The 25,954-nt window shown below is 38.4% G+C and overlaps 1 protein-coding gene across 5 annotated transcripts; it reads right to left on the reverse strand.

The window, feature by feature from the left end:
* Nucleotides 1-478: 478 nt before the first annotated feature.
* PSEN1 (presenilin 1) lies at nt 479-25,845 on the reverse strand. Of its 5 annotated transcripts, none has more exons than XM_063398660.1 (13): nt 25,744-25,815; nt 24,014-24,084; nt 23,049-23,192; nt 21,301-21,339; nt 18,227-18,483; nt 16,733-16,874; nt 13,131-13,198; nt 11,343-11,563; nt 9,420-9,518; nt 8,022-8,105; nt 7,011-7,184; nt 4,959-5,077; nt 479-4,657 (listed from the first exon to the last, which is right to left on the reverse strand). In XM_063398660.1, exons 3-13 carry the CDS (start codon nt 23,130-23,132, stop codon nt 4,502-4,504), a joined length of 1,443 nt encoding a protein of 480 aa, XP_063254730.1. In that variant the 5' UTR covers nt 23,133-23,192; nt 24,014-24,084; nt 25,744-25,815; the 3' UTR covers nt 479-4,501. The 5 variants fall into 5 exon arrangements, with proteins under 5 accessions (XP_063254730.1, XP_063254733.1, XP_063254732.1 ...); XM_063398663.1 differs by having other exon boundaries at nt 21,301-21,407; XM_063398662.1 differs by having other exon boundaries at nt 21,301-21,425.
* Nucleotides 25,846-25,954: the final 109 nt, after the last annotated feature.

The raw sequence follows: 25,954 nt of genomic DNA on the forward strand, positions 1-25,954 counted from the left end.
GAAGTTGGTCAACTCAAACAAATTTGAACTTTGCAGTGAATACTTTTCCAAAACAATGAATAAACTGCAAAGCTCCATGTGAATCATATTGATAAGAAATCAATTCCAAAATAACAATACACAACACTGTTCATAAAGTGCTTTCTTTCTGAACATCCAATGTATTCGTCCTGGTAATCTTCACTGTGCCAGCTGGTGTTTCAGTATAATCTCATTTTTCGTGCCTTAATTATACCTTACGAGTGCTTTTTCAACAAGCTTTGACTGACTCTTTAAAGGAACACCAAAAGTAGCTTTTAGAAGAAAGTAATTCTACAAGCACCAGTTGAAGCTCTATTGCTAGGAATTATGGCAGCTACTTAAATGCCTTAAGAAAGGAATCTTACTCATTAAATGTTGAATAAAAATAACTACAGTGCTTATGCCTCCAAGAGCTTTAAGTGATGGCTTTAAAATAATGTAGTAAAGGCAAGACAAATCAGGATCCATGCAACTTTTATTTTAATAATTAGACAAATACAGGAAAATTTGCAATAATTATCAAAACCGTATCTTATCAAGAACCGGAAAGGTGTTTAAAAAAACATTCACATTCAATTCAGGTTATGTACAAACCAGTGTCTGTAAAAAAGAAAACAGCAAATGCTTTGAGTGTAAAAGAATTCTATTCTAGTTCATGTTTCAACATTTCCAATGACCAAGTCACCACTGAGATGCAATCACAGTGCAGACATGTTCCACAGTCCATTAAACTTGTTTCAACAGCATTGTAAGAAGTAATTTTTTGAATAAAGCATTTTGATAAGTTTTGTTGAACAGTACCATCCACCCAAAATTTACTTCAGCATATTTAATCCTTGACCACACTAATGGCAGAAGTTGACACCTACAGATCCAGAGTATGTGAATCTGTATCTCAATAGGTACAGATATATATCTACATATCCAAGAAGCACCAGCCTCCCATGCCTGAAAGAGCCTGTGTCTGCTTCGTACATTGAGGAGATCAGCCATTCTGGTGGAGCACAGCCCTTGATTTTTTTGGCTCAAGGAAGTCATTGTCTACCCATCCAGAACCATCCTGAATGAGTTGCTGTATCACATTCTTACACCTTCAGGATGCACCTCACACAGATGACATTTGAATCTGAGTGTAACCATAACAGCTGTACACAGGTACAACAGCATCCTAAGCCTTTGCTGTAAAACCAACTTCCAGGGGTCTCTTTCTTTGCCCTGGATTAAACCCCCAATAGAAGGGGAAAAAAAAAAAAGACAAATGGAAGTACCTGGATTTTAGGAAAACTATTATGTCTTCTCATTTCTATATTGAATTGAATCTTAGCCAAAGAAGGAGACCTACTGATGTAAGTTGAATGGGGAGAGAAAGCTACTGTGATAGCCCAGTTTCAAAGTATGAACACTGGAAAAGTCACACAACAGTCACCAGTCAATCTGAGCACAGAAGGGATGAATCTACTCAGGTTATAGCACAGTTCCTTCAGAGCTACAGTCTAATGTGCTGTCATTAACATACTTTTATTATTATATTATTAAATTATTAACATAATTTAATAATAATAGAAACACTCTCAAAAATGCAGACTACTTATGACAAATCTTTTAGTTACAACAATCTAACCAAGGTGAATCACGACCTCAGATTAGATCAGTGTTTCAAGACAAAGGAGAGAAAAGTGACACAACCTTTACACTTGTGTAGTAACAACCCAAATGCAAACAAAACCTACTGGCAACTGAACCTTATTTGGACCTATGTTCTGAGATAATCCTTAGCTGCAAGACTTCATCTCAAATGTTAGCTACCATGATTTGGCCTGAGGGCAAATCTAGAAAATTTCATCTGGTTTTTGAAGGTCTACCTAAGATGTAATAAGCATACTTTAACATATAGCTGCCTATAAAAGCAATTTCCCTTCCAAATTTATTTTGAGATTCAAACACAAACTTGAACAGCTTCCGAGAATACAAATTTTATAGTCTCCACCACAGTAACTGTACACTAGCTCAGAAATTAACACTTCGGAATAACAGAAGCCGCTCTGGGAAGTGGAAGACCGGCAATTTAATGTTGGAAGGTTCTGAGTTCTTCCTTGGGTTGTACATCTAAAACCCATTCAGGTATGTGAAAAGGCTTTTGTACACTTCTACAGATTCTAAAGCAACACTTAATGGAGCTAATGCTCCCCTGGTGCACACTGAAGCCAAAAAAGAAATAAGAGAGATGACTTCTGCATTTAAGTAACAACCCTTAACTGAGAGCCAGCTCAGATATCCAAATGCCAGTGATGTCAACTCTTATCAAACCTGCTCTATACAATGGAACTATATCTGGGATGCCCAATAAAACACCTGAGGGAATTTTCTTAGCTATAATGCTCAGGAAAGGGACAACTTACAATGGTATAAAAACAACTCAAAATCTTGTTAAAAAAACCCCCAAACACAGAAACCAACCAAAAAATGACAACAGAAATCCCTAAAACCCTCACCAACCATCAAGAATTTTAGGTCAGACTTCACTGCAACAAAATATGGAACAGTAATTTAAGCTAGAAAATACAAACAAGTTTGACTTGCAAAGTCACTGTAAGCAATTTTGATATAGTTGGTTTATTAATGCTATCCACAAGGAATCAGCACACAAATGAGATGAATAAAAGTACTTTAGTTGAGACAAGACAATGTATTTTATGAAAACATAAATGGTAACACTACAGTTAACAAGTCATACTGGAAAAGACATACATTAACAAGGACAATCAAAGAAAGCCTTTCTTGGCTTAAAGCAGATTTATACATCACAGCCCTTCTCTCTTTACTTGGGCAATGGTTGGTGAGCATCTCTACTGTTTCAGTCCTGTGAATCTATAGGCACTGAAACAAAACCCCAGGAAAAAAAGGTAAAAGGACCTAGTGTCAGGATTTTGACAGTTGCTCTACTTGGCAAAGACTCCAGTATCACGATGCAAGTAAAACAGAATGCCCATCCATTCCCTATGGTTCCCAATAAAAAACATTACTTGTACACGGTAAGAACTTATGGCAAAACCAACTTCATCTCACCCATCTAATTTCCAAGCAATTACTCATAAATGAGTTCTTTCAAATGAAGAAGAAATCAGAGTTTAGCAGTTTTAAGGTTTGAACAGACTCTTCTTATAAGAAGTTCAAAATCTCCTATCTTCTTTTCAATGACACTGAATTGTCCTTCATTTTGCCAATCACCAATTCCTCACGAGAGAGGTAATTAAAGTGAAGAGGCTCACAAATTTTGCTCCCTAGTGATACTAAGCAATCTCTCACTTAAGTACCCTCACCAATAAAGATACTGCACAAAAAAAAAAAATCCTTGCCAGTCTGAGGTGTTAGACAGCTGAGTGACCAGGTCAGATCAACAGAACTCTAAACCACGTTTTTGATGACCAAGAATTTCAGTGATGCAATAGAAGAGCTCCTAATAGCACTCTGATCTCTAGATCTGGCAAGCTGAACTCCATCTGGGATTGCTGCAAACGCCTACTTATTTCATAAGAACGCCAACAGAAGGAACATCCACCAGTGATGCAGTCCATGCTGCTAGTGACTGTTTTCAAATGCAGGGTTTGAAATGGTGTTCTAGCAAAATGATTTGCAAGAGCACAAAGAGTATGTCCCAAAGTTGATTTTTAATGTAGTTTATTAACCTTTTAAAATGTAAGATCCAATTTAGGACCTTATGGTCCCCTACTGCCAAATAATTCAGTCCAAGTCTAAGCAGCTACATAAACTGGAGGAGGTGTACAGAAGGTGCACTCCATGCTCGAGAACAAAGTATTAAAACTGAGAAGAGGCTCTAGTTCCAGTGTGGGAAAAAAAAAAAAGCTTTTAAATTTACTAAACCAAACACGCTCAGGCACAGAGGCTGTGAAGTCATGGAGCACTCTTAGAGTGACGGTACTTTCTCCCTTTGTTGAATTGCTATGAAGTCCTTTCCTGTTACACAGTTGGGACTCCACTGTCAAAATACCACTGCTGAAGAAGTCCAGATTGGGCTCTCTCTCTTCAAGCAGTTACAGGGACAAGTTCCATGTGATTTGTCAGCTTCCTCTGTTAACATCAAGGAAGTCCTCAGCACCCTTAGCGCTGTGAAAACAATCAGCCTGTGGTGAGAGATCACGTTGCTGGTGGAAGCATTAGCCATTTTCACACAGGTGGTCCTTACCAGAGAGATGTACATCAGATGACCTCTGATATAACAGCACCTGGCTTAGACTGGCCATCAGGAAGAAGCCACTTTCACACAGGAAAACTCATATGGTGCCAGTGCAGCAGTTGTCTCGGGAAAAAAAGCAAACCAAAAACCACCATCGGAGGAAGTTCTAATGATTCCACCTTGGAATCTCAAGTATTTGACTTCAGTCTCACTTGAGAACTGAGGGGAAAACCGTTCTTCCTCCTCCCAGATTTGCTACAAATATCCATTTCAGCATCACGTCTGCTAGATATAAAACTGATGGAATGCTAGCTGGTCCATAAAGGGTTGCACCAAGTTATCTGTAGCAAAGTAAAAAACTAGCCCAAAGGTTATGGAGATTGGAAGAGCTGGTAAGGCCTTCTTAAAGATGGCAAGAAGCAGAAGTGTAAGGCACAGACCCTGAGGGGAAGAAAAAAAAAACAAAACACAAAAAACATAGGGAGAAATTAGGGAATTCTGACAAGCAAAAGGTTATATAAAAATATATATAAATATTAATTCTCCAGGTTATGTTTTATGTCTTCCCAAACTAAAGGCTTTAGTGACAGATGTACAGCCAATGAAAATCACATTTAAAGTTCTCACCAGTTTTCAGTCTGGCCACTCAATAAGCAAGATCAAAGACAAAATGTAGCAGTTACAACTTTGTGCTTGATGAACATTAGAACCTATCCCTATTATGATTTTACATTATACTCACAATTAATATGGCTACAAAACATGCTAAAGTTGTATTCCAGTCCCCGCTTGCTGTTGCAGAGGCTTTGCCAACAAGGACACTGTAGAAAATGAAGTCTCCTAAACCGAGCTTTACTCCTCCTGCAAAGTGAGCATATGGCAGCATTAAGTATCAGTCCACTAATACACGTCAGTAATTATCAAAGAATAATACATCTTAACATAAACTATTAACAAGACTTGCTAAAAATAACATTTTATTTTCAGAATTAGTACAACACCAGAATCAAGTGATAAACCCCTTTGAGACAAGATGGATTTTAGAAACACTACTCAATTAATTCATCCTTTAATAAGGATTTGCCTATACTCCTATTCTCCTGGGCATATAAATGCAGTATATACAAACTCAGATATCTGTAATTTTATTTGTGAAGAGGTGTCCACTTTTGGTTATCTTGTCATATTCAACAGAATACTGAAGAGAAATTCCTTTAAACCAGCTGAGGCAGGGAAAAAAATAATTCCATTGCAGATGATGTATTATTTGTTAGAAACCTACACACTGCAAAATATTCTACTGCCTTCCCGATTTTTCTACAGAATTCTTATGTAGGTAGTTCTTAAAAGGACTTGTGTATAAGTACAGAGCATATCACAGAGGCAAAATCTCAACACATTCAGTCCAAGATGTGAGATTTAGGAAAATTCATTCTCTCTTATTCTTTTATATAGTAATTACCACCTTAGCAACAACTCTGGAAGCACAATATTCAATTATTTCTGCAAGCACTGTAAGATTTCCTGAATGCTAATTCACTTTCTGAGCTTTTAGGCTGAGATGTTAATTAAGAAAGGCCAGCATCAGGAGACCAGTGGTTTTCATTTGGCCAGTTGATCACTTCCCCACCTCACTACAGTCCAGCTCAACACCCACTTTGGAGTTCCAAGAAGAACTAACAACATCCAAACATAGGTAGATTTCTGATTAATTATGAAGGCAGGGGGAAAGGGGAAAGGAAAAGGAAAAAAAGGGAGAAAATGCATAGAAGAAAAAAGACAACCCTACTCTCTTTCAACAGGCCTCCAATAAAATGCCAAGAACAGTGCATTCATGAAAAGCTCTTAAGCACTAAAACACTCTTCAACTGCTGAAACAGATCTTGGATGCTCCAGACTTGTAGTGAAGTAATTCTGGCTGACAAGTCTGACTGGATTGTTACTACTCACTGCAGGAATACTGGAAGGAGAAAATTATTAGCCTGGCCAGACGAGAGTTTTAGTTAAAAAAATAACTGAAATAGCTGCTTTGCTAAATTTTTTGCATCTTAATGTTATTTTTTTTAAGCTCTGGACATCAAAAAGGATTTGCAGCATGCTGAATTTGAACTTTTGAGACAAAGTAAACTTTAAAACTGTTCCTAAAGTAGAAGTCTCTGTATTTCTAAACAGAGAAGCACCTGATAATCAGAGGAAGCAGCTGCATCTGCTAAAATATGGCAGCATCACATGGGGAGAGCAGTTTATTAGACAGGCACACCCTAATTTATTTAGAGCTTTGCAAATCTAATAGCAGCTTGAACTCCAATTGGAAATTATGAGTCTGTTAAAACAGATATCTGAGTACTGATATCTTACACTCTCCGAAGATATTTCACCTTGGCAAGATGCTGGAGAAAACGATGCAAGCCCATTGCATTCTGCATTCATTTCAGTCTCCAATCAGGTTTTAAATATTACTTCCTACCAAGTGGATTATGGGTTAAGCTTGAGGCATAAAAAACCTGACAGTGGTCTAAAATCCAAAAGAGGTGATACACAGCAGAACACTGCATTAAAAGACAAAGGCTAACGCAACTGACCATGTAATGCAACGGAAGTTTTGTGTGTGAATCAAACTAAAGAGCAATTTGGCCAATACTACTCACTCCTGCAACAAAACAAAATGCTATCAAAAAGCAACACCATTATTCCTGTGAGGCATATGAGCATTCATTAGGAGCAAGACCATCTCTTCAGCTTGCTAATAGCTTCAGATGTAGTAAGCTTTTCAGACACAGTAGTCCATACTCACGTTCTTCAGGGTCTTCACTTGTTTGAGAGTTACTGGGTAGAGCCTGAACAGCAGCACGGGATTCAGGTGTTGATTCAATGGGTCCTATTCTGTTGTCCCTTTGTTGCTGCCATTCCTGACTAAAGCCACCATCATCTGCTTCAGCATCTTCATTCTGGGTCCGGTTTGCCGGAGCTCAAAGGAAGAAAGGCATTTAAGACTCCTCCAAAAATGTGCCTTCTAAAACATGCAAGTCTCTCCACACATAAGATCATAGAAGAACAAGATAAAAAGAGGTATTCCATAATACTTAGCAACATCTAACACTGGCACACACAGTCATAAGACATCCTCACATAGGATTTTAAAATTTACCTAAACAATCAGGAGTCAATGTACACTCTGCAGTCACAGCACCTACATTTTGCACTCAAATCCTAGTATTCAGGAGTACATCCACCATAAAAGTGGAAGTTCTGTGGTGACCTAACAAAGATCACAATTCAAGGAATAAACTCTCATTAATATTTAATTAGCTTCTTTAGTTGACTGACAGCTTAAATTTTCTAGTAAAATAGGAAACTTTACCCAAAGTTACATATACATGAACACCTTCAAGCATGCTAAATTCAGAAACTGCACCCTGCTTTCGTAACACATACAAATAAACTCTATGTTTTAAACACTACCTGCATAGCCAAAAGGGCTAGGCATATTTCTGTCTCATACAAATATAAACGAGTTGGTATTATACTGTATCATCCCAATTTGACAAGCAGTTGAGCTCAGTTAATAGTTTTATATTGAATCATTTCAACACCAACATCTCTGATCCCAGAAAAAATTAATGCAAGAACATTAACTGCACAGTAAGTAAACAATTTTTCAAGTCTTGACAGATACATTATTCTTAATTAGGTCTCTATGCTTTCATTCTTCTATATCACCCAAGACTCTTAAAAAACTACAAGACAAGTATCCGTAAACATGTATTCCAATAAAGTGACAAAGGTTTGTCAAAGCAAAACTCACCTTGCTTATCATAACTGGAGTTTTTGGATTTCCTTTGGGCTTCTGGATCTTCCTCAGCCATGTTCACAAGCCATATCATTGTTGCTATCAAAAAATCCAAACCACAACAGCATATCTAATTGTATCTTCAGATGTATGAAATTCTGAGATAGTGTTAGCATCAAACCATTATTTCTCATTTTTCATGGGTTTTTTTTTGATAGAATTATCTTTTCCAACAGGCAATTCTACTCTCATTAAAGCACAATAATATCTGGAACACAGCCAGTACCAGCAACAACACATTTACAGAAACTGGTGAATAAAATTTTATTTCTACTAGATTTTGAAAAAAAATGGTAACAGCTGTTGCTGGACAAATTACTTCCACATATGAGGCTCACTCTGAAAAATCAACAATTTCTTTACTTTTTTTTCATTAATCAATTCTTTTCTCTGCAAGTAAAAAGGTCTCTAAACATTTTTACAGGGTTATGCCAATTCAGAGGCAGTATCTACAACAAAGTTAATTATTCTCCGCCTTCACCATCACAAAAAATATCTCCTATCTGGAGATAACCAAATGTTGATACATATAAAAGGTGTATTTAAATTCAAGTTCTCAGTGTCAACCTCTCCTCTCACAAAACAGAGTAACAGGCAGCTATGCCACATTTTACTGATGCTGTGCAAGTGTGACAGATAAAGAACCAGTGACAGATAAAGAAAGTCCTCCCCTTTCTCCACTGTAAGCTTGTCCCTGAAGTGGCCAGTCTGCAGCACACTTCCTGCTTCCAAATACAGACAGGCCTGTCTGGAGCACCAGCAGCACAATCACTTATGATCAGCCTCTTTCACTGCTACCCACGAGACTACAACAAGCAACATGGAACTTCAGAAACAGAGGAATTATGTATTAATTGATACACAGGTCACAACAGCAAGTTTAATTCAACAGGTTATTTTTCACAACTGCAGGGAGAAACAATTTACCAAAAAGGACAGGCCAGTGAGAAAACAGTCACATAAACAAGCCTCTTTCTAGTAATTTCTCACATTTTTTACACTAAGACATAGGTTATTTAAGGACTGAAAGCTGGTAAATATTTTCTGGAAACAATTGCTTCCTTTGAACAGGCTTAATTCACAGCCTAAGGACATAATACTTTGTCCAAAACAAGGTCTATTACCATTCTTCCTGTTTGTGTTTTGGAACAAAACATGCTGGTTTTTATCCTGAAATGTCTGTCAGATGATGTTCCACATTTTTCAGTCAACAGTGAAATGAAAACAGACACCCAAGTGAACAGATCAAGAATTCAGCTGAAAAACATTTTATTAAAACCCAGAAAAAAGAGAAGGTTGCTTCAGATGACTGGGTGACTGCAAGTTTAAAGAATTTTTAAAAAATGTACTTACAGGAGTAAATAAGTGCTGGAAAGAGAGTTTCATTTCTCTCTTGAGCTGTTTCAACTAACATGCGAAGAGGACCTTTAGGACACAGGACAGCAACCAAATCTGCAAGGAAGAGCAAACAGATCTTACATCCCTGCAGACATAGTTACCTTTTTTTCTGTAACACTTGGAGAGACCTAAATTAAGAAAATGCACTCTGAGGACAGATTTTGAAGACAGCCAATGGCCACAATTTAGTAACCTGCAGCAAAGCTTTTTAATATTCTCAGTTATGCAATCTATTTTACATATTACTGTAATATGCATACAAATTTTAAAACACTATATTCCTCACTTAAGATATTATGCAACTGCAAATGTACCTATGCCTATATGTTGACCCGTGAATAACTGAAGAAAGCTACTCCTCAAGTACCATCTTGGAAATGCCCAAGCTTGTCTTCTATTAGGAAAGCTTTTTGTAACCTAAGTTTAATGCTAAAAGAAATTTTAAGACAGCAGGTGAGGCTTACTTAATTCCTGTGAAGCAGGCATATTGAAATAGAGAGCTCCAACATTGCTACTGCCTTTTGCACTCGTCCACTCACCATATGTCTTTAAATTAACTTGAAACTAAATCTGACACTGAAAAGAACAGCTGATGTGTCAGGAGCTGAGCACTGCTCAGAGCAGGCCTTCTGCACCTGAGCCAACTGCCCTGGCACCACTGCTGGTCCCACTCAAGGAAAGAATTCTTGGTGTGGGGTCACAGGCTTTGAAAATTTACATCCCCTGTACTCAAAACAACCACATCATGGTCCTGGAAGCTGATCTGGAGTAATTTTGTTTTGCTATTACTGAATAAAGGCTGAATGCTTGGAGCACTCAGATTTGTTCGAGTTGAAGTTTTTCCTAATGTGCTTTGTGATCCATGAGCATACACACAAGAGACAATTTTCCTCTCCCTGAAGAAAGAGGACACTTAAGGAGTACACTGATGTGCAAGAGCTAATCAAATCTTATCAACCCCTAGATACTTAGCACTTACATCTGGACAGATTCTCAGCCTTTATCATGATCAGTGACTTTGAGACCACACATTCAGCACACTTACATGGCTTCCAAAAATATTTAAATTAAGAGCACATTTTCACATAGCTGTAATGTTTCAATTCTGCCTAAGTAACTGAATTTTAGTCTTGCCTGGAATTAAATCAGTATTTAGGATACAGTCATCTTCTTACCAAGTGCTCAGTGCCCCCTAAAGCTTTATGGAAAAACTACATCTAGGTCTCTCAGCCATCATTCTGAAAAAGAGTATGCGACAACTACAGTGAATAATAAAAAAAAAGCACCAACAACACAGATCTCACAACCACGTCCTTCTAAATATAAAATGACTTTGAGCAATGCAAACTGCTCTTAATCCTTCCTTCTTTCTTTCTCACTATATTACCAGGTATGGATCAGGTTGTTGTTTCTATGTCCACAAATTTGAGCAATTCACAGGCTGGGCAGATCTGTATTTGTATGGGACTGTACAGAAACAACAAGCTCCTAAATTCTGAATGTACAAGGGTTTCCAAAGATTCTTGGGGAAAATGAGAAGCTGGAAGTTCTCCACCTTCATAAGAAAGATCAAAATGGGTCTCTCTCATCTCCTCCTCTGTTGAAGTACTTCAGTTCTCCTCCCCAAAGAATCTAGAGAGTCCAGAAAACATGAAGGAAGATGGGATCATACAGTAATACAAAGCCCTCAGTTGCAGGGAACTAATCTCAGTTTAGGATCATGATCTTATTTGTGAAGTCTGTAATCACCTTATCTGCTACTTTGGGTGACACACACACACACTTTTTTTTTAAGGTCTAGTCAGACAAGTCAAAAAGTCAGGGAATAAAAGAAATTCTCACCATAGGACCTGTTACTGTGCCTTGCCCCAAACTTACCATACACTGAAATGACAGCCAGGATAAGCCACGCAGTCCATTCAGGAAGGTACTTAATGAACACCAAGGCCATGAGAGCGCTTATCATAATGAGATATGCCTGCTGGAGCCGAAGAGGACCCTTCCAATGGATACAAATCATTCCCACAACACCGAAGTTCCAGATCATGAGTGCCACCGTAATGTAGTCCATGGCAACATTATATGTCTTAAAAACCTCACTAAAAAAACCAAAAATAATATAGACTGCATTTGCTTGAAACATTGGAAACAAATTACAGATGCAAAGTTCAGAATACCTTTTTAAAAATTTTTATGTTCAGGGTAGTGGCATAAATGTAGAACTCTTTGTCCAATTAGTCCTTAACTACTCTTCACAAAAGGATTAATTTTACCAGTGTTTGCTTCACACCAACTCTTTTGCTTTTTTGAAAATTCTCCTAATATTCTATTTTCTTCTCATTCAAAGGAGAAACTGACAGGAAAGGACATTACTGCAAAATCAGAATAATCAGAACTTGTGAAGTTATAATGGATCTTTAAAGGCATGCAAGGATCTCTCTCTACTTACATGCTACCTGTGATAACTTCAATTATACATGTTTATTCTATTATTCCCCATAAACACTGAAGTAAAAAGCCTTCTTTTTGGATGAACCATGTCCCTGCCACACCAAATACTATAAACTAATTATGAATTTCAATAAGATTCAAACCCAAAATAGACAAATGTCATCACCAAGTCAGAGGCGATTTCCGCTGACTCAGGAAAGAAATGGTTGTGATGGCTTTTTGCAGAATCTGCTGCTCCCAACTCATCAAGCCACTAAGAACCCTCTAATTTGCATAATACTTTCCTCCAGGAAACCTGTCTTCTGCAGCTGTCAGTTGACCTTTGAGAGTACAGGGTTAACAGGATGTCCCTTACTGCCATCATGTATAATTGGTTTACAAACTCCCTCACTCTCTGAACCTCTGGCAAAAGGAAGCCCACACTGCTGTAAGGCAGGAGAGACAGATGAAAGAATTGCCTTGTATTTGAAAGGTCATTTTTAGGGTTAGAGAAACTACTGACCACAGAAGACACGGCAGATCACTTTTAGCAAAAATCGGTGACTGAAGGGAAGACCACATTCTCCTTCTAGAGACCAAATTAAATAAGGTTCTTCAAAGAGAAGGATTTGTCATCAAGTGGCATAAAAACATACAGAATATAATAATTTCATGACATAACTCTAGTTACAAACCCTCAGGAGGTTGCTCATTTTAGACAATACTGAGTATTTTGGCCAGATTTTCTTGATGTCTGGACAAGGGGATGCTTCCAAATTTGAGAAGAAAAGTGCTGAATGTATTTTGGTGAGATAGTAGATTCTTTTCAGCTGACTCTCTTCCACCACTTCCACACAGTCTTTGCATATACTGCTAACAATCAAAGTCATGATGTAAACAACTGCCCTTGAGTCATATGTCAATGAAAAATTAAGTTATCAGAAGGCATGCCAGCAGAACAAGCTCCTCCCAAGATATTCTGATAAGCAAGATGTGCTTATTCTGGTGATGCATGTGATGGATTAGGTAAAGATTAGCTTCTGTAACTAATCAGATGCACTATAAACCCATAAATCACTCTCTATGTGTACTCTATCAGCCTATACAAAACTAAGAATTTTATTGCAATAGCTTACTCCCTGCCATTCCTCTTAAGATTCAAGGCCTAGTTCTAAAATAAATACATACATAAAGTGATCCATGAAAAATAGCGTATTAATGGTTTAGTTCACTTACCCCAAGTAGATGAATGAGAAAAAGAAAAGCAGCAAAAGAGAAGAAATGATAAGCCAACCATGGATCACCTGGAGAAGATATCAATACAGATTTTTTAGACTTGTTATTTTAAATTTAGCATCTATTAAAATGCTTTAAAGGTTATTTTTCCTTTCGTTTAAAACAAGAAAATTATTTAAGATATCTCTCTCTTTGGTTGGTGCTATATTCATGTTTAGTCTATGCACACTGGTGTATTTCACTTTACACTTATGAATTTTAAGTGCTTTGTGAACTTTCAGATGTTCTTTAGCTCTATTGAAAACTACCGTTTACGTATTTTTAGACCATTTTGATACCAGTGGCATTAGAACACAGTAGAATCATCCAGCATGAACACAGATGGAAAACATGATTCACTTTTGTGCTGCTCTGACTTCAAATCATTTTCAGAATGCAGTTATAGAACTAAATGCTGGAACCCAGAAAAACCTTCAGTGCTGATTCAGTTGGAAGATCATCGATGAATGACTATATAAAAATTTCTATAGTCTCTATCAATCATCTATAGACATAATCCCTAATTTTGATATGAAAGCAGATTTACATGTCCAACAAGTCAATAAAGAACAGTTCAGTGTTGTACTCAGGAGGAACACTCAAAGATTTAAAGCTGGAAATGACAAGCACTTAGACCTTGCATTGACAGAAGTGCACTCTGCTAGTATTTCTTGTGCAAAGTGAAAAAAGCACAATCGAAGACTCCTTTAACTCCAATAATCTCTTAACATCTCTTAACTCAGACTGAACATGTGTCAAAGTCCCAGCACAGAATCTCTTTTATAAAACTTGACCCAGTACTACAAGTAAACAATCTGTCAGAAGCAATAATCTAAAAATCAAAGCTACATAAGGAATCCTGCTCTGAACAGACACAATCAGTGAAATATTATCTGGCTACATTTGCTATATATGTACACCAGATTAAAATATTCAGAAGCTGTTAAAAACTGTGTTATGTCTTTGTCTTCTTCTTAAAGATGTGTAGTAGAATGCATCTTATGTTCTTGAAATACTTAGCAAAAGTTAACTTAAAAATGGGTATGTACAAACACTAAAGGAATCACACTTAAGTGATGCAACCAGGACTTTCTGAAAAATTAAGAATCCAGTCATTACAATTTGTAATTTAATACACTGAGTCTAATGCTAAATTTTTCATATGCATTTTTAAAATTTTCGGCCATTTTTGAAACATTCATTCTCCTCCTTCCCACTGCTTCTCAAAAGTGGTTCAAATTTAACTTTCAACCTAATAACCGGTTGGTCATTTAACGTCTTAATTTCAAAGACTGGCTTTTGCTAGTATGCTCTCAAAAAGACTTAAGAAATTCCCACGTGCAATAAGCACAGTGCCTGTAAAGATACTGTAGGAAAACTGCTGAAGTATCTGTCTCAGTATTTCAAACTGTCACCACACACAGCAAGTGGGACAAAGAACCTTTCCAAAGGTGAATATCGGTGTGTATTGACTGAAACAGAACCAAAATTTCCAACAACTTGTAAAGCTACTGAGTAGGGATCTAACAAGAGTAACTTTATTCCTCTGTAAAATCAGTTGAAACTACTTTAAGAAAACAGCAAAGAAAACTGTCTCATGACTTCTACTTGTAAGCTCTTAAACTCCTATCACTTAAGAAAATAAAGTGAATAATAATGTTTCATCCTAAAAAAACAGTGATAGTGTCAAACAACAAGGCCATAGTAGAGCAAACTTCTACACACACCTTGCATAACTACTGTCCACAGATCTTAGAATTTTACACACAGATGTTTGCTTTATTCTCAGTGTGCATCTCATTTACTATAGCATTTTCCAGATCACCAGTCTCTTTTCTTACAAGTGACTTTTCCAAAGTACTTCTTGTAAGTTTTGCTTGCTGTTTTCATAGCAGAGTACAACAACATTAAAGAATTTGCCTTCATATTAAAGAATTTTCATTCTTCGTTTAACAACAACTTTGACACTAATTGATTGCTGGTAAAAATTTGGCTTTACTTGCTACAACTCGAATAAAAATTAAGGATGGGCTGCAGGATGCAGTGAATTAAAATGAGCTACAGCAGTCAGACTTTGGTTAGGTAGGCTGAAACAATGGAGAATGCAGAGAATAATAAATTAAAATCAAATAAACCCTTTCAAAGATGCTGTTTCTGGTTAGATTGAGGAGCTAGAATCAGGATCATGCCTAACATTTCATGTACACGACAACCACAAGAAACTAACAATAGTGAAGCTGAAGTAGCTTTCCAGAAGCTTTTCAAGTTTCCTTTCTTCAAAAGAGTTTTCAGATAAAAATCTAGTGAGGATAAGCAAATTATCACTACCAGAGACCTAATGTTGTTTCAGTATAAATTCTATTCCCCATAATCTGGGCTACAATCTACATATGCAGGTAAAATAGAACTCAATTGACAGGTAACTACATTTCACAGCATTCTGATATAGCAGCATAGAAATACTCTGACAAGAAATTGAAAAAAAGTTAATTATTTAGAGTAATTTGCATAAAATATAACAACAGGAAATTTCTGGTATCTAATAATTCTATTTTTTAGTAGAACAATTATTTGTGTAGGGAAAATATGCTGAGCTTTAAAAAGTTAAGAAGGAAACCAGAAATGCGAAAAGCTCAGCAAAACTTAGTTTTTGCCCTCAGCACCTGAGGAGAACCAAGTGGCTACTAAGGAACCTAGTTAAAGCACAGTATTTATTTGACTTCATTAGAATGAAGAGAATTGCCAGTTTAACAAGAACACTTTGTCAGTTCAGGTGTAACACCACACTATGATAAAAGTGAAGGTCCATACGTTAAATCAGTATTTCACAATGTATTTCCACTGTCGCTCCACAGGCAATTTGTAAAGGGGTTTCATCCACAGATATGAAGACCAAAACCACTGTTCCCTCTTGAAAATAAAATTAAATGCAGCAAACCTTTTAATCCCACCACATGTTTTACAATTGTGAAACAGATTCAAGGCCCTGGCTGCATACTGAGAAGTTTTATTAGGTTAAGCTTGTGAAATGGATCATTAAGGCCAAAACAAACCAGGAGTTTTCATGGACCACTCCTCCCATGTAGGTGGCACTGCAATTAATTATGCTAAGCCTGGACTTGCCTAGATGACACCATTACATGATTGAAGCCTGTCACAAAGAGCCTTAGAGACCTTGTGTTGGCTGTACAAATACTGCCTGGTGTGTACAGCCACACACACTGATGGGAGACCTCTGTACTGGTGACAGGGTGGGAGAGGGGAGCCCTCAAATAGGACCAAGCCTGTCCTTTGTATTTCTTGACCACAGAAAGATTTCAGTGCATGAACATTTCAAAAGAATAGAAAGCAATGTCACCCTATTTCTAACTGACAGAACAGATAGCAGTGACAGCACCGGGCCTTTGCCCTGCTTTGTGCCAAATGAACAGAAGCCACAAAACTGAAACGGTGAATTAAATCAGCAATTCTTTCACTCACTCCTCCTTGATAAACCTTAATTTTGTTCCATTCTCTACATACTCTGTACTAATAAAAAAAAAAAACCTAGCACAACTACTTACCTTGTAGCACCTATATTTGTAAAGTACAACCAGGAGGATGGTCATGACAATGATAACACTGATCATGATGGCTGCATTAAGAATAGAATTCAGGGCTCTCTGTCCTACTGTCTCTGTTTCTTCTGTGAAAGGTGTGTAGATGCTACAAAAACAAAAAGTCAACTGAAATGACACTGAATACACAGATGTTTCTGGTATGTCAGGCCAACATCAAACAAAATTGCAGTAATCTTTCAATTCTGAGCCATAAAAACACATCTATTTTCTAGTAACACAAAACTTGAAAGGTGGCAGAATATCACATTAGGCATACTTGAATTCCTTAGAAGACTTGCCTTTCCTACATTCTTACATTAATACTCTTCTCTGCTTTGTAAAGCAGATAAAGCCCACAGCTGCCTGCAGTTTGACATGGCTACTCCCACGCTGTGTGTCACTGCCACTCTCCCATGCTATCACACTCATGTGCTGGCCATTGCAGTTGGAATTTCACCTACGGATGTTTCAGGAAAGGCTCCCCTGAGATTTCAACAAAACAACCTATGGCCTCACCTCACTCTTTCCTAAAGAAATACAATCTCCTGGGGCATCTACTTCATTGTGGGGTGAGAAGGCAAGACGGAGAAAACACTTATCAGAAATAAAATCCAAAAAACCAGAAAATTCTTTGATCAGCAGCTTCTAGAGCGAAGAAGAACTTAGTGTTCCATTGAAACATTTTAGGACATGCTTATGTTATACAAACATTTCAAAGCCAAACACACTTTGAATCATTTTGTCTGAATGTTTGCACAGTGGAACATTTAGACTGACCATGAAGGTCTGTTCCAACTCTTTAACATTCTGTGATTCTATGACTTGCTGCAGTTTCTGACAGGCTGAGTGTTCCTCCTTTGTCCATTATCTCTCAAATCAGCATTCACTGTAATTGTGGGGTTTTGGCAACATTAATATTTTACCAAAATCCCCAAAATTTCTACAGAAACATCTGCCAGGAAAGTTTTTATAACTTCACCAGATGTGAACCTCTTGAAGTTATATTCCCCTTGCATCTGAATTTCTTTATCAAACAGCATGGGCAAACCACAACACGGCATATATGTTATTTCATTTACACTAGTAGTTTCGTTCCTTTTCCAAAACTCTCTTATTCTAGCACAGTATAAGTGAAATGGCTTTGGCTCAAGATGAACTTTATTTGATAAATACCACACAGCATGGGAAAGTATTAAAATGAGGACTAGGATTTGAATCAAGCAGTAACAACCAAGATATTAACCCCACTGATCACCAGACAAACAACAAATGTCAAGAGTACCAAAAAGGAAGAGTCTGGTTTATGGAAGGAATGAAAAAAAACTGTCTTTGGACTGGAGAAAGGGAAAACAGAGACAAGAGGAAGTTCACTGCTTGAATCAGACGCCAAAAGAATTGGGAGTTTAAAGAAAATTATCTAAGTCCACTAAAAAGATAGGGGAAAATACTGATACATACAGCTGTCCATCCTTGCGTGTATAAAAGCTGACAGACTTGATAGTTGCAACAACAACCACCATGCAAAGCGTGACAGGCACAAACAGCATAATCACATGTTTTGCCCCATATTTCAGTGTCAGCTCTTCGTCTTCTTCCTCATCTTGCTCCACCACCTGCTGGATGTTGTTCTGCGCCTGCCCATTGGTCTCAGACTCGGCATTGTCATTCCTTCTGCGCTCACTGGTATCATGGCGACGTCTTTCACTGTTGTCATTCTGCAATACATAAACACCAGGTTCCTCAGCATCTCTCCACAAATGTCTGCTTGTACTTTAAGCTAATGACCCTGAGGAAGAAACATGTAAGATATTTACTGCCAAGAACACTTGCTACAGCAGGGATTTAAACAGTAATTATTAACTGCATCACAGTTATTAAAAGAATGGGAGCACAGGGTCATGTTAGAAACATTTACATAAAAAACACCAACAGTCAAAAGTAGGCTGGTTGATCTAAGAGTCTGTGTCACCTTTCATTTAAACACAATTTCAAAAGGTGAATAAAGGCATTTTTTTCCCTTGGTTCAAACTACAGTTGGTAAAGGGATGCATGACAGTAGAATGCCTGTAGCTTGACAAGAATGAACTGTATGACCCTTAAGAATAATGCCAAACAGACGTTTATGATCCCCTCTTCATGAAAATCCCAAATAAAATGTCTACTTCCTTTACTGTATACTAAGTAGAATATATATTAAAATGGATTTTCATGAGGTATGTTGTTCTAATATTTTTAGTAAGAATGACAGAAATGGTGATCAAACTCAGTTGATCAGAAATAAATTCTCAGTCTTTAGACTGCTATTTGATCCCTAAGTTTCAGCATAGTAAGTTAAGCACAAAAATTTTCTCCTTTCCCAAGGAATCTACTGCCACATCTCTTCACTGATACTGAAGAAATTCCACCACTCTGATCACAAATAAGAAAGAGCTTCCCACCCTTGCTAATACTGAAAGATGAAGGGTATAATACATGAAATATCAAGTGTATAATTCAAATACCAAGACAGTGGTAAACTTCCAATGGAAGCAAAAGCACGAAGTGGGAACATCACCTATTAGTGAACGATCAGGCCTGCGCTCCAGGCTCCTGGTGTCACCAATCTTTTGTGCCCTCCTCAAGAAGCACCCTGAGCAGAAGGCATTCACCTTTTGTACGTTGTGTGCACATACAGAGAACACAACAGGAGAATGATCTGTGCCTTACCTTTTCTGGACTACAAAGAAATAAAACCATTACCAGGCACTCTAAACAAGCACTAAAATGTGACAGTTGATACAGACCACTCATTTTTTTAGTGTATTACCACATCCAAAATCAGTGCTGTACTGTTCAAATTCAAGAGGTTTAATGTAGGAGATAAAAAAATATTTTTGATTTCCTAGAAAATTAATCTCATTTCTTCTGAATTACTTCCTGCAGAACAATTCTGTTTGACTAAGTGCACTAAAGCAGCATTAGATTAAAATGCACAGTAAACTGAAGGATGATACCTTTTACAATACCTTTAAAATGTCACTCAGTTTTCATAAAATTGATCTGGACATAAGACAGGGAACTGAAAATAACCTAATGATTTTTTCCTTAAGTATTCCTACTCAAGTAGTTTTTTCCTTATATGTCCAATGTTGAAGTCTAATTACCTGATCTAAGTAGTATTTCCAAACATAACTGCTGACTTGAATCTCATTAATTCACTGTAGTTTTTTGATAAATCAATAATAATTTTAGAGTCTCTCCACAGATTTTTCCCAGCCCCACCCTCAGAAAAGAGAAGATAAGTACACACTCAGGAACTCACAGAGGAGTTTTTAAAAGCATTTAAGTGATTAAGGAGCACAAGTCCCTGGACTTTGAACTGTAAATACCAACATTGCAAAAGCCCTGGTTGAAGCTTTACAACTTCCTAACTCATGAAAAATCTGCTTTTACAAAGCAGTACAAAGTAACAATAAGCACCAAATGATCTGCCTATTCCTTCCTTTTTTTTTTTTTGTGGTATCCTCAGGATCAAGCTCAGCAGGGTTTCAAGATCTGTCTTCTAAGAAAATCAGTTTCATTTTTCTATAAGGAAGTGGAATGTAAGAGAAGAAAAAACCCCAAACTAAAATTGCTTAAACTAAACAATTAAAACTAGGACACAACATGATTTTAACCTTAGTTTGAATTTAGTATCAGTAACTTGAAATACATCCTGAAAAAGATGCTGGGTTAAAAAATCATTTCTTACTAAGTGAAAAATTTATTATAAATCAATTGGCATTTAGCATAAGGTCCTCACACAACTGAATTTATTGGAAGTCAGATAGAAGCAGGAATATGGGAGAATGCAAATAAAGAGATCCTGTTTAATTAATCTGAAATGCTGCCTACAACTAAACTTATTTCTGTACAGACTACAGCAGAAATGTAACATTTTTCACTTTGATAGTAAAATATTCCATTTTTCTCAATCTACAACAAGACAACAATTTATTTAACCATCTAAATAAACTGCCTAAGATGATCATAAGTAACAAGGTGAACAGAGCCTTGGAAGTCTGCACAAGCAGAGCAGACCGAGTACTTAGGTTTCTGCACACTTGCCAAATGTGTCGCTTTTTCTCGGCTGTAATAAGTCTTGCATGAGGGAGCACTTACCCCATCTCTGGAACAGAAATATATTGAAATAAATTAAAAACCTAAAGCTTCACAGAGCAAACACAAACATCCAAAGGAAAAGCCTGATCAAGTAGCACACCACTACAAAATCCTGTTATATCAAACACAAAGAGGAAAACTGAAGAAATTAGACAAACGTGTGTCATTTTACTTCCTTCTCTAGTTAGGAACAAAGATGCAATCGAAAAAGGCCTTTACGTACTAAAACACAGTGCATGAAAACCAGATTAGCAGCAAGAGTTACACAAGTTATTCTCCCATTTGCACTTAAAGCTAGAAAATAAGTTGTCCTTTCAGGCTACTGAAGTGCAGCTAAATGTGACATGCGCGTGCCCCGCTGCTTAAAAGAACAAAGTGCACTTATATCCTACCTGATCAGTATTAAACAGAGCAGAGGCCATGGACTCTTGCTGAAGTGGAAGCAAAGGAACAGACTCTTCACTTTCCTCAGACATAGTTAAAAGTGAAAACTCTGAAGCTAAAAAGTCAGTAACACCTGTTGTAACACCGTAAGCAAATGTAAGTTATGAACTACGCGCTTTCACGTGAATAAACAATATCAAAAGCAAATTATAGTGGCTTCTTTTCCTATCAGGAAAATAGTTAATAGTAAACCCAGACCAATGTCCCTGAAGCAAGAGATTAAAACACAGCATATTTGATAAGAAGTTTTAGCTATTAAATTCAGATTTATCCATGAGGAGCAGACCACCACACCTGGCAGCGGGCATGGACTTCATCAGTTCTCACACATACCACTGATGTTAAAAGGCCATTTTGCAGGGGCAGATATTGAAGATTGGGTTGAACTCTGTGTGTGTGACTAGAGGAAGAGATGGCAAATTATAGCACTCAGTGCTTTCACATGATGACTTGTTAGCCACAGAAGCTAGTACACTTAAGCAGGGAAGAACTTTCATAGGTGTACAAAAATATAGATGTGTAAAGGGGAGAAACATCATTACAACTTGGTATGAAAACTATGGTTACTAAACATGGAAAGAAAAGTGCAGGTAGCAGTTATTCATCAGTACAGTCTGTTAGTGAGAAGAACACAGAACCCTTTGCTGGTAAGGAGCATCACCACGTTATCCGTAAGGGTGGTAAGCCCACATCTTATCACTGAGCTCTGCCTTTTTAATCTGGCAGAAGTGTTCGATAAAAATTAATCTCTCACCTGTCCAAGAGGAAAAGAAACCTTTTTCATTCCCTCTGAAGAAAAAGGAGAAAGGACACAGTAGGAAAATACCCATTTTTCTGTTTTAATTTTTCAAATGTTTTATATTTTTACTGATATAGCACAATGCTTATCTTAGGATTTTTCCAAATTCTATTTAAACTGCTGATTGTATAGAAGACTTGAAACAGGAATCAGAATATTCTGTTGAATTACTGCTACAGACATGTCTACAAGTGGCCCAGCCTCACAAGAGCATTTCCGTGCCACAAGGAAACCTGATATTCAAGAGCTATAGCAGGAACAAAGAACAGTGTGACAAGCCTAAGGGCCTGAGCACCACACCCCAGTAGATCACCTAAACCTGATTTTTCCAAAATGCATACGGTACAATGGTACAGTTTTAGCAACAAGTGCGCACTTAGCTCTTTCAAAACAACCATAGAAAATTTCAGGTTTTGAGTTCCTCCTCCCCCAAAACCTCAAGAACCACGAGAGCACCTTGAGAATTATTCACAAGACAACACAGAGCTGTTCTTTCTGCACAGGAACAGTCCTCCAGCAATAGCAGTAACAAAACCCAGGCTTCAAGCTCTCCCTAGACTAAAATTAACTCTGTGACTGAGAAACCTGTGAACCAAGCAGAGCATAGCCAGGCAGATCAAGAGAGCTCACTAAATACTACAAGTGTCAGTGTTTGATACCAGTGTTTGACCTTTTTTTTTGTTGTTTTTCCTTGATTGCTTGGTCACTCCAACACCACTTTAAACTCAGGGAGGTCTTATCTGTACATAAAAATGAGTTTAGAACATCAGATATTTTGCAGGATATTTCTTTTGGCACTGCTTATCACCACAACAGTTCAGAAAGGTAAAATGAATCCCAACAAACTATTCATCCCCATTGAACTGCTACCAGGTACTAAAATTGTTTGTTACATACAGTGTTGCTGAGGTGGGTATCAGGGAAGTTTTCTGTCAGCTGCCCATGCTGAAACTGGGGTAAATGCGCAGACAGCTCTGTCATTGGGACAGTCCTCTGGGAATCACTTATTTCCACACAAAATGGGCCTTTCTTCTTGAGATGCTGAAAGGAAAGAGATGTGTAAAAAGCCTTTGTTTTTAACATGACCAGGTTTTCCTTTCCCTCCCTGCTCCAATTTCTGGAGTTCACACATACCAAAGACAACCATTCTATATCTAAACATGATACCAAACTGTATCTCACATCTACTAAGAGCTCACAATAGGGATTTTCCAGCACAAAAATAAGAGCCTCTAAGTGTTATCAAATTAGTTCATCAGCTACAGAAACCAGTCAGCAACAAACTAATAACTTAAATAGTTCTCCATTCCTTTTTGTGCAATAAATAAGAAGCATTCCACACTTGCTCAAATCACAACTTCCATGTTTTATCTCAGCAGAGCACAATTGCTCCAAGCTGTTCTGTTTTGGATTGCTGATAAATTTAACAGTAATTTTCAAGGATGACTGAGTTACACTTGACTATTTAAAATCCAGACATAGCCTTAACACTGTGATGCTGCAAGAGTGACCTAGTGCTACACAAGCTAAGCCTCAAGAACTAATGTGCATTCAGTTCCCTAGACGTACCAGATACATCTACATAAATATGCCACATGTATGTAACAGCTTTATATGTTCTTCCATAAGCAAGTCAGATGATAAAATTGTCCTATGTGAACTATATGCCCCATAGCAAAAGAGGATATAGCAATATAGGGGAAAGAGGAACTTTGACTGGCTTAACTAAATTTTAGGAAAGAATCCCATAATTTTAAGAGACAATGTGCAGGCCTAGATAAATCACAGGCTTGGTCACATAAGAAATAAATAATGACTACACCTCAAGGGTGGAGTGCCAGTCCATCCCAAGTGGCTCCTACCTTGTGTGAATTGCAGCACTCATCAGAAGTCTTTACAGTAATTTTACTCACTAAAACGGAAGAAAAGAAATCTAGGAAAACAAAAGAAGAATATTTTTCTGCTGCTTTAGTATACTCTGCTAATATATTGAGAGATCTTGAAAAACTCTTACAACAGAGGACATCACAAAGCAAAGGCTCTCGCTTTTGGCAGCAGCAAGACAGAAGTGCTGCAAGACAGCATCTTACTCAAAGAGTGAGATAAACTTGTTTTCATAAACAGAACAGAAGCTGTTTATTTATGAACAAACACGTCTCTAACAAGACTAGGGCACAGTGCTTTCTAACTTCAGCAGCTAACTTAGTGACGAGCCAACAGGAAGCAACACCAATTTAAAAAGTCTACTGGAAGCATGCAAACTGTTTGGAAAAAGAAAGTGAATGTAGTATTCACTAGAATAGCTCCCTTCCACACTTGCCATTAAAAATAAGGCACATTTTACGTAAAATATAATTTAAAGATTAGATGAAAATAAATATTAATTACTTTGCTCTTAAAATTTTACTCTAATTCTTTTGTTGGGTTACAGAATAAAAACAAGGTTGTTTTAAGGCTGCTTTTGGTAGTAATTCTCAGTGACAGGGCAACCACAATGGAAAAAGCTGAAAATTTTCATCCAGATGAACATTATCAGAATGAGATTTTTCACATCGCAGCATGTCAAAATTCTAATTAAATTACTGGAGAGAAAATGAAATGCCAACCACAAAATCCTACTTATAGACTGGTAAAGAATGCCACCACAAATCCACCAAACAAAAAAACCTCAGCTGCTGCTGCTGCGCAGAGAGAATCAGAAGACAAGGAAGTGTAACTGATGGAAGAGTTGCACCAAAGTTTGAATGACAGCTCTCAAAATTTATGGTTTGTTAAAACAGTTTCTTTTGGAAACTCAAGAGCTCAGAAAATGAATTCAGGACATCTTTCCAAGCAACTTTATTTTATATTTCTAAATAAATAAAATTTGTATTTGAAATGTAACTATGAATGAATGAAATCTATAAATGAACTGTGCATAAACAGACACAAACTGAAACTTTGCTTGTTTTACCTGAAAAGAGACTCACCAAGACATTTTTTTTCTAATGACCCTGTTAATGTTAAAATAACCTGTCTAAAAAAGTTCTTCCTTGGTTCTTTTGGCTTTCCTAGGTTAGAACAACAGGAGTGACTACTGGCGCTGTCATGCGCTTACATTTAGCCTAATAAACAAGGTGACACTCAAGTAAGCTCCTCGCAGAAGAGAAAGCAAAGCAAGTACCGATCAGACAAACGCGGCGCGGTTGACCGGCGCTTTCTCCCTCTAGTGAGCCGCAAGAAGCAGCTGCCACCGCTCCGGGGGCACCCTCAGCCCTGCCCGGGGCCGGAGCAGCCTCGCCGCAGCCGAGGCAGTGCGGTCCCAGCCCCCGGAGGCCCCCGCGGCGCTGAGGGTGCGGGTCAGGCCCGGCCGACCCCGCTCGGTGTCACCCGCTGCCGAGGCCCGGCGCAGCCGCACGGACCTCAGCCCCGCCGTGGGCAGCAGGGAGCGGCAGCGACCCTCCCCGGCCCGTGGGCGTTTGCCGCAGGGCTCGCCCGAACCCCGGGCCCGGCCCGCCCGCGGTGGCGCAGCGCGCCCGGCCCCCAGCGCCGCCCGGCCCCGCGCCCCCGCCCGCCCCGCCGGGCTGCGCCGGCCCCCCGCCGACAGACGGACCTGCCCGGCGCCCCCGCCCTGCGCTCCGCCACCGGCTCCTCGCCGCCCGCAGCCCGGCCCCGCTCGCTTCCGGCCCACGCCCCGCCCTCCGCCGCCACCTCACTTCCGACGGGCGGTGGGGAGCGGCCCCGGGCCGGGGCAGCCGCCGCGCCGCGCCCCCGCCGCACCGGGCCGGGCCGGGACTGCGGCCGGCCCCGACAGCCCCGGAGCG

This window comes from Prinia subflava, chromosome 5, assembly GCF_021018805.1.
Source record: "Prinia subflava isolate CZ2003 ecotype Zambia chromosome 5, Cam_Psub_1.2, whole genome shotgun sequence".
Classification (NCBI taxonomy): domain Eukaryota; kingdom Metazoa; phylum Chordata; class Aves; order Passeriformes; family Cisticolidae; genus Prinia; species Prinia subflava.

Bases quoted from the DNA above. Each gene is read 5' to 3' on its own strand.
- PSEN1 (XM_063398659.1), bottom strand. From the start codon at position 23,132: ATGACAGAGCTGTCTGCGCATTTACCCCAGTTTCAGCATGGGCAGCTG. The intron at 8,106-9,419 runs GTAAGTACATTT...ATTTTTTGATAG, and splicing joins TCCAGCACTTATTTACTCCT to CAACAATGATATGGCTTGTG. The intron at 5,078-7,010 runs GTGAGTATGGAC...CTCACTTTGCAG, and splicing joins AAGTGAAGACCCTGAAGAAC to GAGGAGTAAAGCTCGGTTTA.